The sequence below is a fragment of the Cyprinodon variegatus genome, unplaced genomic scaffold, assembly GCF_000732505.1.
Source record: "Cyprinodon variegatus isolate N-32 unplaced genomic scaffold, C_variegatus-1.0 Scaffold51, whole genome shotgun sequence".
Taxonomy (NCBI): domain Eukaryota; kingdom Metazoa; phylum Chordata; class Actinopteri; order Cyprinodontiformes; family Cyprinodontidae; genus Cyprinodon; species Cyprinodon variegatus.
The window spans coordinates 1,869,971-1,884,567 of NW_015150504.1; the positions used below are offsets into that span (position 1 = coordinate 1,869,971).

The 14,597-nt window shown below is 38.1% G+C and overlaps 1 protein-coding gene across 13 annotated transcripts in view; it reads left to right on the forward strand.

The window, feature by feature from the left end:
* Nucleotides 1–14,597, forward strand: part of LOC107082357 (inositol 1,4,5-trisphosphate receptor type 1-like) — a 111,770-nt gene that overhangs the window by 56,600 nt on the left and 40,573 nt on the right. For all 13 annotated transcript variants that reach the window (XM_015371006.1, XM_015371001.1, XM_015371007.1 and 10 more), the window contains 4 exons: nt 256–440; nt 10,758–10,941; nt 11,303–11,565; nt 12,822–13,022. In XM_015371006.1, coding sequence (XP_015226492.1) covers nt 256–440; nt 10,758–10,941; nt 11,303–11,565; nt 12,822–13,022 — 833 coding nt within the window. The remainder of the gene's footprint in view (nt 1–255; nt 441–10,757; nt 10,942–11,302; nt 11,566–12,821; nt 13,023–14,597) is intronic.

Consider the following 14,597-nt stretch of genomic DNA (forward strand, 5'->3'; position numbering starts at 1 on the left):
AAGCTTGTTTCATATTCCTGCATTTTTCTGTGGTTTGCTCTTCACTCCTCTCTGGTGCATAAAACCCCAGTAGGATATGTTGACGTGTATGTTTTTTTACATAAGATGTGAAAAAGTTTAAGAAGATTAAAACACTTAATTCAAACCTTTTTATTTTATAATATTTCATGAGGGTCAAACAAGTTTATCTAAGCTGCTGTTCTTTTCACCATGTTTCTTCGAGGATAGTAATTGGTTCCCCTTGTCTGACCATAGTTGTGAGCTCTGGGATTGGCGGCCGAGGGGAGCTGAGTCTGGCTGAGGTGCAGTGCCACCTTGATAAAGAAGGCGCCTCTGACCTGGTGATTGACCTCATTATGAATGCCACCAGTGATCGCATCTTCCAGGAGAGCATCTTGTTGGCCATCGCGCTGCTGGAGGGGGGAAACACGGTCATCCAGGTAAGAAGAGGTCATAGAGTGTATACGTAAACCACCTGGAGGCTCAGTCTGGGTGTGGAGTTTGAACGGGGTTAAGCGGTTTTGCGTGCGTCTTTCAATTAAATGTGTCCACTTAGAGCATTCCTGTTTGTGAGCTATGTGTAGAATCTGAACCAAGAGAAGTTTCGGCACACACCTTTAAAATCTAGGTGGCATTGTGGGGCATTTGCAGCCAGCTGCAGTTGGCACACTGACATGCGATTTTGTGAAGGGAAATAAAGGGCAGAGAAACACAAAGGTGCATGAACACCGGTCTTCTTGGAAAGGTCCAAGCTGTGCAGCAAAAACACATCATTACTTCCCCACAGCTCTTCAGAGGTTACCAAGGCAACCCTTACTCTTTGGGAGCCTCACAGAGGGAGGTTTAGGACTGAGAGCCACTGTTGAAATTAAATTATTTCAGCTTTGCTGGGTGTATGGTTGCATGCGTCAGGGTATCTGTGCATATTTTATCTGCATGTTTGTGTGCGACTCATAAAACCATCTATCAGGGAGTTCTGGTTTGTGGTTTTTACAGCGTGTTATGTTGCTGGCTATCTTGCATAATACCCTCAGATTTGCATGTTGCTCTTACCTGACGAGACCTGACTTCCTTGGGTCTAAACAAAAGCCTTGGCATCACTTCTGTTACATAAGTGCCGAACGCTGCCTGGTTGAGTGACGCCCAGAGCCTCAGGCCTCCTGACATTCCAAGCAGAACCTTAACTCATTCATGCTTTGCTGATAGAAATAAAGCAACAAGGAATCAACCCACAGGCCACTGGAGTTCCAGTTGGTTCTGTGGTACTACTTGAGAAAATGGCACTCCTTACAGGCTTCATTTGGATACTTCTGTCAAACTTTATGAATTAACTTTGATTTAATTTTTGTATTGCACTGAATGTCACTAGTTCAACCGAAAAAAGTAACATTTTGTGTAGATAAATTATCAACAGAGGTTTTTTTTTTTTTTTTTATGTTTTGTATTTTTACAGCCATTGAATTCACTTTTTTTTTTTTTTCTCAAAAAATTTGATTTCTCCATAACATGGATTTAAAAACAATTTTAAATCCAGAAGTCGGGGGGCCTACACAGGACAATCACTGACTTTGGAGTCGTTCACCATACAGTCATCACCCCCGTCCAGTAGGAGCATAAGCTAAGCAATGAAAGTTTTCAGATCAGTGAAGAAATTTAAAGTTGTGTGGAAAGGTAGAGTGGCATAAAATATACACAAGCAACAGCGACAACGTTGAGAGAATTGTAGGGCATGTTCCTATTCCCTTCTTTGAAGTTCAAGGTCCCAGAGTCTAAAGGAAAACCAACAAAACCTAGAATCCAAGTAGCTTGTGTTCCAGTGTGAAGTTTCTAAATTGATGGAGATAATTTTCTGAGCCATGCAATCTCCTGGTGTTTGCCCCCTTTGTCTCATCAAGCTTAACGTCAATGCAGCCATTTAAAGTAAATTCTGAAGCATTCCATGCTGCTTGCTGCTGACATGCTTATAGATATATCTAATTCATTTCCCAGCTGGACTTGGCACCTGCCCACATTGCCGCAAGCACAAATTCTTGCTTTAGGGACCATAAAACCACAGTTCTGGATTTCCCAACAAACTCTGATCAGACCTTAACTGCATGTTGGAACTAATGGGAAAAGTCCCACTAAAGCAAGCAATGTACATTAGCTGAAGGCCACTGGTAGAGTAACATGGCATTTTTTACTACAGGCTGTTCACCCTCGTTTCATGGCCCACTGATGTAGTAAAAGGAGCCTCGACCAAGTACTGACTATGTTAACTGTACAGTACACCTAACTGTAATAAAATATCTTCCTTTTTGGCCTGTTGCTATATTTGAATGTTTGAAGGGTGCACATTAGATTAGGGAGGTTTTATTTAGAGCAATGATTTGACTATCAAAAAAATATGTTCCATAAGACATTTGCATGTTTATATAACAGGAATCCTTGCAGAAAGGTTCTGCATTTTCTACCTTTGTTGATTTATCGAAACAGTTTCAAGGTAAAATGTGGCAAAATAATTGATGGGAAATTTGAAAAAGTATCGTTATATTTATTCCTAAAGTGTAGATTAATTCTAAAAAAAATCTAGCTCTGTAAAATAATTTTAAAGATTCTTAGTGAATTTAATATGCATCAGCAGATCTCTCACATTTTCCTGTTTTGCACAACAATTGGTTGCATGGCCCCCTTTGAAGACAGAGAGGCCATTGTTGCCTGAATGAAAAACAACAGAAAAAAACCCAGATTTATGCGAGCGGTCTGGTTGTGTGCTTTCAGGGCAATTCGGAGTTGTAAGCGAGCCAACAGACGCTATGGGAAAAAGCCTGGATTACAGAGAGTTTAAAAACATACTTAAAGCTTGGGTTCAGGTTGAAATGAACCATAATTTAATCCTCTTGAAAAAAGGAGGGGTAATGTTACACTAAGCAGGTTTTGGCAAGTAAAGGTAAAGTCCTGTTAGAAAAACTCAGAACACACTGGGACTCGACTAACTGGATTTCGAGCATATCATGCGCACATATGACAGAGAAGCAGCAAAGTATGTATTTCACAGGTGTCTGGTGAGGCCTGCAGCTGGTTGCTCTACTCATGCCCACTTGAAGCCTCCAGTGTTAACAAAAGCAGTGTTCACACGGTGAGAAATTTACGGAGGCAGGAAACATTTTCATTGAAATGAAAGACCCCCCCCCCACCCCGTCGACCGCTCCAGCCGCCACATCCTGTGACCAAATGTGCTAGAATCTCAGAACTGGTGAGATTCAGCAGCAAATTTAGTTATAAACCAGTGCTGCCTGTTATTGTCCTCACACTTCACACTGCTTGCCAATTCGGCTATGTTGTAACTTCAGTAACGGTAGTGGATCGATTTCAGCAAAACATGTCACCGCAGTGACAGGAAGGAGTCACCTCAGGCCAGTGCTTCAAAGCTATTTGTGAAAGTTGCAGAAAATCACCATGAAAGTTGGACTGTTGTTAATTCACCTCCTCATACCGTGGTTTGTTTGATGAACTTTTATTGCATAAATTAAACAGCAGCATGTAACCTGTATCTAACAGTCAAAATGAGAATATAATTTTACTAAGGTGATACTAAGAAGTATCGGCCCAGATTTCAGTTCAATGTTAAAAACTTTAAGGAAGCAAAGTGGCGCTTGAAACATTTGTTATTCATCAGATTCCTCCTATTTTTAACTTCCCTTAGCTTATCACTGTACCTTTTTCTTCTATTACAATTTGTATTTCTTTAATGTCAACATATAATATTTGCAAAAAGTTTTTTGTTTCTTACTTTCCTTTGTCCTTTTATGCTGTTTTCAACAAAATTCCCATTTGTAGGACTTGTGTTTTATTTAACTAAAACACAGACACATAAAGCAGGCCATAAGTTTAAATGTGGAAACGATGTAGACAAAATGAGAGACTTTTTCAGCAAAAGTATTTCTCGATATGTTGTAGCAAGTAGTAGTTTCCTTGTAGTCTTTTCCCAACATGCCACGTGAAGTTCTCTTCTTTTCCGTTTTGAAGAGAGGATAAGATAAGTGGCATTCCTCTCACATCATGCATGTTATATAGAGTCATGGAAAAAATATTAGACTGTGTTTGTAATCAAAAAACAATGGTTATGCAATCCAGGGTTAACTACTGTGTTTATCCTAGCAAAAACGGAGAAGAGAAAACCTGGAATTCTAATTCTGATTGTGGCAGTACAAGGACAAAGCTGCTGATTTTGGTCATCACCAATACATGGAAAATGTCTTTAGATTGACTCTTCAATCAAATTCTTTTGAGCTTTTTTTTGTTGCTATTATATTTGTCCAAAACAAGTGAAGATGGATTGGGTAGTATATATCTTTTTCTATATCTCTATAACAAGGGAAACAGGAAATCTGAGCTGTGGACGCAAAGCTGCCAAACACTTCAATCAAATTAAAAAGGTGGGGTCAATTAAAAAAGATGAGGTAAAAGTTTGTAAAAACACAAAATGATGCAAATAACGATAGACTTTGAATTAAAAAAAGCTTTTGGCACAACAAAAATCTGTGAGACTGTTGGTGTTCGCCTTTTCTTGCTCATTGCACAGAGAACATCTGTTCAACACGTTTTCTGGTTGCATGTGATCCCTTGTAGTCATAGGGGCAAACAGTGCCACCGAAGTTACTCGAGAGGCTTGTTGTCGAATGCAGCCCCCCTCAGCTCCTTCTCAGCATGTTTCCCGTCCTCTTCTCTGTTTGGTTCAAGTTCGCTGCACGGCTGCCTCTTGGAAAGCTTTAAAAAGATTTTGTGTAGAGAGTTTCCAGGCAATAGTACCATCAACATTCCAGCTCTCCTTTAACCACAATATAGCAAAAGGTGTCATTTTTCAAATGATTTACTTTAGGGAAGCTTAATTTTGAGCTGTTTATGTCAGATTGTTCATTTCGGTTGTCATTGGAACAAACCCAGACTTTGCTTGGCCGTTTGCCTGCACAGATTTCTGAGAAGATGCGTCACTTTAAATGACCCATGGTATGTGGCTGTCTTGTGACATCCTTAAAGAGTAGATATCAGTGGATGCCAGCTGGGCGGTTGTAAACTATCAAAGAGCTGCTACCCAATAAGAACAGAGATGGCTTTGTCACAACCTGAGGTGTCAGGCTGCAGAGGCGGGAGGCGAGTAAAACCAGAGAGCTGGTGGTATAAACAGGCCTTACATAACCGTCTCATGTTGATGCCAGGAGCCAGAGTGGCATCTGACAGGAAGTGAAGTAAAAAGTAGATGCGGTAAATCATCAGAGAAAAGGCCCCGCTGTGCCTCCATGTTGATCCTGTAGATTATGGGAGGGAGCGGCATGTGAGTCTAAACCTACATGACTGGCAACAGCAGGACGGCTCCCAGCGACCTTAATGGCTCCGTAGTGATGCACAAAAAGGGTCAATCTCCCCCGTGGACAGAGCTCAGGCTAATTGGCTGACTGACAGCTTATTTTAAGAATGACTCAACAAGCACTAAGGAGAAGCATGTGCTGAACACATTATCTTGAGAGGTTAATCACCTTTTAAGCTGGACCTTTTTCTTTAAATGTTCTGACTCATGGTGTATTTGTTGTCATGTTAAAAAGTAACTGCCAGTATTTTGGGAAGTTGTAAACTGCAAAAAAGATCTAAAAATAAGTAAAAATTTCTTAAATCAAGTGTATTTACTCTAAATCTGAGTAGGTAAATTAGATGATTAGCCAATGGAATGAGTATTTTTACTCTTAATTATCGTATTACCTTAATTATCTTATTTTAAGCACCTGAAATAAGACAATGCTATTGTTTGTTCTTATTTTAAATGTAAATTGTCTTTTTCCATTGGCAAAGTGTCTCACTTACCTCCTCAATTAAAAAAAAAAAAGAAAGAAAAATTAACTTATTTTAAGAAAAAAGTACTTAAATTTAAATTAATTGCCTTGGAGCTGTTTGAGAAATTAAAATACCTTAAACTTGTAGAATAAGTGAGGGCTTTGCATTGTATTTAACTTCATCCATCTTCCGGTAAACGCTATGCAACCATCCTTTAGATGTAAAAACGGGACTTGAATTGACTCACTGAACCTTTTAAGTGATACACAAACCATTAGTATTTTTTTACTAAAAATACCAGACAACTTGTAATTCCATAGTTGAAGTAGAAATGAATAAGCCAAGACATGTCTGAGCAAAGTTATTTACCATTCTTACCCCACAGTGATCATCATCAGCAGATATACTTTGGTTGAAAACAAATTAAGTTTGATATCCACCCTGAATTGGAGCAAACAGAACCCCAATGCAACATTTTCATGCTATTCCTTTTGCCCAGGGCATGTACGACAGCCAAGTGCTAACAAAATGAATGTGAAGAAATTGAGTTTTATGGAACAAGTCATGAGTTCTGTTTTTAATACATAGAATCCCGGAGCTGTTGTTTTGTTTGGAGGAATGTTTCTCCTTGAAAAAGGCTGTTTGTTTATCAGATCGCTATCAGTAAATGACCCCGTCTTGTTAGTTGCTTGAAAAACAAGCAGGAGGAAATTGTTGCATAAAGAGAGGAGAAAAAAAAAAGTTAATTGATGAAGTAATGTGATTTTTATTTTTTTTTTCTCCCCCCTTTCCGGCCCCTTGCCAGGTAATTCTGCAAGTCCACACTCAATTGCTTGTCCTTTTTGCTGTTACCAAATTATTTCTGCACAAGTATGATACCTAAGTGTGATGCACAGCGATTCTGTTTCATTGTGTGTATTTTTTTCTCCACTGTTAGAAAACTAATTGAGTTAGGCTGAGCCTGGATAGAGTCTTATGTAACTTGCTTTCTAAACTGCCCCAGAATCTCTGTACGTGATAAGTCCTGCTTACATCAACCAACCCCACCTCCCTTCCTACTTTCTGACTCTTTTCCTCTCACACCACACGTTCCCTTCGTGCCATTCTGGCAATGAAAGTAGGACAGGGTTTTCCTCTCTCCCCATGCCTGGCACTCTGCAGCTCGTCCTCTGTGGGCTGATGTAAGTGTTTAGCGCTGAGGTGCTGTGTGCCCTCATTGTAACCACTCAGCTGATTACACTTCTTATGTAAGGAGGGGTGGGCATTGTTACAAGGAAAATGGGCTAGAACAGATGAGGAGATTGCAGAAAAAAAAAAAAACAGCTCCTACTTACAAGGCTGTCGCAGAAGGTTTCCCTCTTGTTCTTAAATCATGTGTAGAACATTTACTTCCCTGCCATTTCCTTGGTAAACCTTCCCACTTAACAAAACAATTACATCTGAAAAAACTTCATTAGGGTCTCTTGTTGTCACACAAATTCAGCTTGTGTTTGAAGCTTTTACTTTCCTGTTAAACGCATGCACGCTTTGAAGTATGTGCATGAGCAATATGCGGATGAGTTGAGGGACTGGTTTTACGGCTGAAGTCTTTTTTGTTTGCATGCTTTTGTAATCTGCTGCAAACTAATCCAACCTCTTGTCTTGGGTTTTGCTGTCGACGGAGTGTTTGTAGACATTGACATCCAGCATTGTCACCAGCATGCCACAAATATGTCACTGGTCAAGGGTCACAGGAGCAGGGTAATGTCAGGTGAACACAGAGGAGCTTGTTTTCCTGTGAAATGACTCTTATGTAACTGTGTCAAACCAAACAACTGAATTACTGCCTTGCGACCGAAACCATAACAGCACAACAGGGGATATTTTGAAAAAAATCAAACACAGTCATACTCAAGTTAAAATAGTACTGAAAAGTTAATTTATTTAGTTATTGAATATGTAAAATGAACCACATTATTTACACAGACCCATGTTTCAATCCTATTATTTTTGGTGTTTTACCAATTTTAACAAATGATTAACATTAGGACATTAAAGAAACTTTTTATGCAGAATGTTAGGCTTATAAGTAGACTTATAAAAGTTATTTTTAAGTTATTGTCCATATTTGACATTTTTTAAACAAACCAGCCTGATCTGAACTATAATTCTTCCTTAGTCAATAAGACTAAAATGAGTTTACGTCATAAAACCAAATATTGTTTTAATGAATAAATAAAAGACATTGTGACTTTGTTAGTAAAGAATTTGTCATGTCGATGACTATAGTAATCGTGATGACGGTAATAATTATTGTAATAATAGATAAGATTGTTTAATTACTCAGTTCTGTTAGATTGTTTATTATAGTAAACTAGGATAAGGATTATAGACCAATTAAGAGTATATTGCCAAATCATTTGAAAGCAACTATTTACACAAAGCACAGTTTTCTGGTAGGTTATCAATTGGATAACAAAAGGATAAAAACACCAACTTGTTAACCAGTGTTGCAATATTGCAGTCATTTGTTCTAAAGATTCTAACGGCAATTCATCTTGTGGCAGGAAGTTGTGTTGCAGTATAGCAGCTCTACTTTTGTAAACGTGTATGAAGGCAGTATGAGAAGTGTCTAATGACTTTCTGGGCCCTAGTCCTTCAGTGGTTCTGAAACAGATCTCTGAAAGCGCATAAAACCCTCCCATGACCCTTTCAGTTCCCGTCACTATCTTCTGCAGGACCTTCTTATTTGGCATTGTGCTGTTGGATGACCACACTGAAATAGTAAATGCATCTGCAAACTCTAAACCACACTTATGTGGGATGTTGTGATATGCTGGTAAAAAGTGAGGGTTGTTTCAGTTTCTTCAGCAAGTGTAGCCTCTGCTGGGCCGGTTTTATTATCTGTACCGGTATTCTTTGGGCTAGCGCGGCCGTCCAACATCTGTTATCTCAGGAATTATTACCCAGTCTCTCTTCACTGCAATTAAAGTATAAGCCTTACAACATATTAAGGATAATTGCTAAAAAGTTTCTATTCAGAAATGAAAAAATATTTAAAAAAAACAGATTGTTGGTAAAAGATTTCCAGTTAAAACCTTGCTTAAGTTTTTAATTAAAACCAATTGTGGGTTCATAAGGTTCTTTGTCAATCATCAGAAAAGTTCCTGAGCTCTAACTATAAAGCTGTTACATAATTGAATCCAGTAATCCACAACCCACAATCAAGGATTTGCATACTACTCTTTTTTTTTTTTTTAGGAGCCTCTGCTCGTCCTCTTCATTGAAAAACCAACATGTTATCATCTATAGTAAATAAAGTTCTCAATGATTAGAGGCTATTTTAAAGGAACCTTAAGTATGAAATAACTTGGTTCAGACTCGTCCATACATATATTCCTGCTTAGCCTAATTCTAAGGTATCCCTTATTCTTAAAACATACTGTAAATTCTGCTTTTTTGCGATCATGAATAGATTTTAAACAAATCAGTGTTTCCTGGGGTCAATATTTGCTATGGAATAGTTAACAATAGTTTAGTTGAAAAGACTTCAATTTCCAGATATCTGTTAAAATCAAAAAGTGGTAAAACAACCCCTTCAGTGTAGCCAATTATGCGTAAGCAAAAGTTGAAATGCTAAAATTGATATTGTTAGCTGCTAACAGTTAGCCAGCAGTAGTATTAAATGGTGCTTTTAAATAATTTCTTACTGAGGGTTTGACATATTACTAATTATAAGTGGTATAACGTCATATCTTTATATAGCACAGTGTTGTCTCCTAGCCCAACATGTGGTTTGGGCAACTGTTAAGTTTAAAGCAGATGCCTTCCTATCCAAGGTGCTGTGTAATATCTTACTTTTTTTTTTTTAGATGTATTACTTCTATAAAGAAGGCACTTTTGCCAGCAAAGAAAGTCAGCAATGGCTGTCCTAAAAATCATTTGATGTCCTTATCTAGATTGCCAACTTGGTGATGCTTTAATCCAGTCATAGGAGAGAGAGACTATCAGTGGACAGACACTAAGTGATTACAAATACACTAAATATGTTTAAAACTAAAGGTAAACTTGAAAAAAAAAATTTCAAGTGCTTAATAATATTTTGGCTAAAGCAAAACTATATAAATTTTATGTTGTCAAGTTTAACTTGGGGACACACATGACAAAGATTGAATTATGCTGTTTATGGATTTAATACAGGGAGGGTGCTAGATTAGTGCGAGAGAAATAAGAACTTTATGTTGAATATTATATATTTTTTTATGCTGTAGGGAAGGTCAGTGGAAGCTTTGCACATATAAGATTGATTTTCAATGGGGAAACAGAGGAGAGTTGTTCTTTTGACTACAGCCACTGCTGGCTTACTCACTTTTTGCTGAACACGAGAAACTGCGAGTGATTTCAAGTTGTAACCAAATTTTCCAACAACACAGGGAAGGTAGGTATTTTTAAAAAAATAGTCACTAACAAGGTCTAGAAATATAGCAACAAATTTGCTAAGAAATAGGGGTGTGGGAAAAAATCTTTTTAGCGATATATCGTCATTTTCAGCTGCCCGATATAATATCGATCTTTCCGTTCCTAAACTTTTTTTTACCTAAAGTAATGAGAGAAAATGGTCTACCTCTGCACTGCCAACCGGGCATATAGCGCTGTGGAGCCCTTTTGTTGCACAGCGCAGCACCATATCTGTAGTTGAGGCAGTCACAGTGGACTAACTCAAACTCCAAACAACATGGATACTATATATAGTGATAATGCAATAATGCAATATTGTATCGTGACCCAAGTATCGTGACACGTATCATCAGGGTTCTGTAATAGGCCATAATTTTGTCATTACACCCCTTATATTTTTTTCTGCAAATAAAGAGAAGTCCTCTGCTGTTAAACTGTCTTTTTGCCTGTATTTAGGAAAATAACAGAACCGGCATAAATTTTAAAGTTATCTTGTGTTTTCGTTTTTCCAGAGGTCATTTTATAACCGTTTAACTGGAGACAACAAGTCAGAAAAATTCTTCAAGGTGTTTTATGAGCGCATGAAGCTGGCCCAGCAGGAGATTAAAGCCACTGTTACAGTCAACACCAGCGACCTGGGCAGCAAAAAGAAGGAGGAGGAACCGCCAGACAAAGACATGCCGATGCGGAAGAAAGGTGAGGGAGGATCAGTAGTTGGAGGCACCAACAAAACATGAGGTGAAATGGCTTTAAAAAGACACAGTGGCTTTTAAACTAAAACCAATTGTGAATCCCTAATGTGAAAACACACACCTCTATTTCCAGTTCTGTATTTGATCTGACTTCCTGGTCTTTAAATACTCTGATCTGTTAGGTATGTTAAATGTTGTTATGCTGCTAGACAAAAAAATGTCCAGCAGCGTAAGGGAGATATAGAACAGAAGATGGCTTGTGGCACTACAGAAGTTTTTAATAAATACTGTACCATTATTTTAATTAGGTATCTAATTTCAGTGATTTTTCTCTATTTGACTCACTTTTCTATGATTTTGGTTAGTGAAAGATGTGCCAGTGGTTGCGATGGTGACTGAGGAAGTGAAGGAGCAGTTGGTGGAGGCCTCTGCTGTCACCAAGAAGGCCTTCACAACCTACCGTCGTGAGGCGGAGGCCGAGGAGCACCAGGCGGCTGCCGACGGTACCCCTGTTCAGACTGCAGATAAGGGCCAAGACGAAGGCGAGATGAGTGTCATCATCACCATCATGCAGCCCATCCTGCGCCTTATGCAGCTGCTCTGTGAGAACCACAACAGAGATCTGCAGGTTAGCCTTCATATTTGTTCTGACTGTCGGGACATCATTTTACGTAAATCGCCCTGCCTCTCACCAGTCATCAGGCTTCCTACCCATTCTGAATTTCAATCTTTGCATTCGGTTATACAGAAATGAAACCATGTTGAAAATAGGCACTAGTTGCAGAACTTCCTGAACTTGCTGTTTCCATATCTTTAATGTCTTGGTCTGGTTTCACTATGATGGTGTGTATTTGAAAGCTCCAGCAGCCCAGACAGAACACTTCCTTCTTGAATAGATTCTGTTTACTCTCTAAACCGGGATGGAAATTAGTAAAAAATGTCTGTCTGGATGACCTTGTTTTACCCACCAAATCCTATTAAAGTTTGTAAGGAGGTGTGACATGCAATCTTGTTCATCTATACAATCCATTTCAACTGGGTCTATTCAAAAAGTAACCTTATCAATAGATGGTGTCAAAGTGTGTGTAATTTGATCTCTCTATAGCTATAGCTTTTTAAACATAGGCATCAGGGTTTAGAGTACACTTGCTAAACATGGTAATGGCAGTGTCATGATGTGGGAATGCTTTTTTCAGCAGAGACGGGGAAGCTTGACAGAGTTAATTGAAAGATTGATAAATTTAATAACTAGGCAAACCTGTAGAAAAACTAAAATGTCAGAGGTTATCAAAGATTGAGAATTGGACTGGGATGACCCCTACAGTAGCCAGAGATGCTACAGAACAGTCCAGATCTAATGAGGGCTTCAAGATATAAAATAAAGTCGTAAGTATGCAACGCTATAGCTTAAAACTCCAGCGATGATACCAAGGTCGTTGAGAGCTGTTAGATTTCATCCAGTTGATCAAATAATTTATCAACATGCAAAAAATTGATTATATCACCATTATAATTTTTTTATTTTACTTGAATATTGCACACACTGAGATTGTAGATTTAAGTATCATTCAATAAATAGTCGAGCTCTAGATTGAGACATATTCATGTGTTAAAATGTCAGAGTCAAGTACAATGAAAACTTTATAAGCAATTAAAGAAACATCTACTTCATTATTGTTATGCACTTCTTTGTGTTAGAACTGAAAGGAAAATCTAAATAAATTAAAGTTTTCTGTTGTGAAAAAAAGGAATGAGGGCTTTTCTAAGTCTCTGTATTATTACCATCTTAAAGGCATTGACCCCATTTAAGGTAACTACAGCACTGTATAAAAGAATTTAAACTGCTCTTTCTGATGTTGTTGTTTTCATCTTGTCATTCTTCAGAATTTCTTACGTAATCAGAACAACAAGAACAACTATAATCTGGTGTGTGAGACTCTGCAGTTCCTGGACTGCATCTGCGGCAGCACCACAGGAGGACTAGGGCTTCTGGGACTATACATCAACGAGAAGAATGTAGGACTCATCAATCAGACTGTGGAGAGTCTGACGGAGTACTGTCAGGGTCCTTGTCATGAGAACCAGGTGATAATAAAACTCCTCTGAACATACTTGTGCAAACAGATTGAAGGTTTGACTTCAACATTAAGGTCTTTGCAGTTTGGATTGATTTCTGTTTTGACAAGCATTTATTTATTTAGGGGGAGGCGTTAAAATAAAGTGTAAAATATTTTCTCTATTGATGTGGCTTTGTCAAAATTATTTGCTCAAGTGTGAACCTTGTGACTGATTAAAGCCGGTGGCTGTATGAACTAATTTCAGTTCCCTTAAACTGCTTGAAAGGGGATTACCAAACATAAAAGGTCTCAATTTAAATCGGTTAATAAAGGAAACACTGAGACAAGTGTTTGGCCATATAACATTCTCACCAAGAGTGTTTCAGTACTAAATGAAAGTAGCAATGCTTGCACGAATGATTTTATTTTTTCTTCTGGGGCTCTGAGCCATACGGATTTGAAAGTTCAGGGTTTAATTGTCATTGGGGTCATGTTAGTCGTTGACCTGCTTCCAATCATGTGAGTCACTAGGCTCACACGAACTAATCCTTAAACACCTCGTCCATTTATCTTTCTAAATAAATAATCCTTGTGACTTATTAAGACTTCTTTTTAGAAATAAGCCCAAATGAGGCCTTTTGAGCAAAATGATTAAAGCCAGTATGCAGTATTATACAATGTCTTCTACCACAATTCAGCCACAAACCGCAGTGTATTTTATTTCAGTTTTAGAGGAGCATGAAGTGATACATGATTTTTAAATGTAGGGGGAAAAAAACCTTTGCAATTTTTTTTCATTCTTTTTTCTTTCAAATAAAACTCTGTGTACCAAGCATTTGTATTTATCCTGTTAAAAATAAATTGGTTATCTGGAAATCAACCAGAAGCACATGTCTTTAAAAAACAGACTAAACTAGAAATTAACCTATCACACAGGATTTTTTTCTGAATAGAATCAGAAGGACCCATATTTCAGTATTTTCTCTGTGTCTGATTAGAAATACCTCTACATGGCTGATTTTTGTTCCTTCTCTACCATCTCACTCCTTAATTATTGAAAAACATTACACTGCATTTAGCGTAACGGCCCCCCAAACCTGCTTTGTTTTACAGGTAAACTGTAAATGATTCGGCCTATGGGGTAATTTTTTTATGTAACTATTTTTTTATTTTATTTATGTTTTTACGTCTTCATGTGAGGTTTTCTACTTGGGAATAATTTGTCTCAAAACCATCTTAGTGCTGCTCTAAGCAATGGAACAGTAGCTATTGAAGTTGTGCCATTGGTTTTAGTGTTAAATGCTTGTTTAGGCTTTCTTTACTCATATAGGCTTTATCGTCATAGTCCCACATTCGGATGTTAGTACAACTAATCCTCCCCGAAATGAGATATCCTGTCCTCTGCCCCTGCAACAGCAGCTTTAGGTATCACAAAGTCAGCACCTCAAACTAATGAGGTTCCAGCGCATGGGGCTCCAGAAAGCCTCCCTCATTCTTTGTTGTCGAGTGGGGGGAAAAATTTGCCTGGTACTTTGTTTGCAATCATAAAAGACATTTGAAACGCTTTCTGTAGAATGCAGCTTTAGTTTGAGGTTTGTGGCGA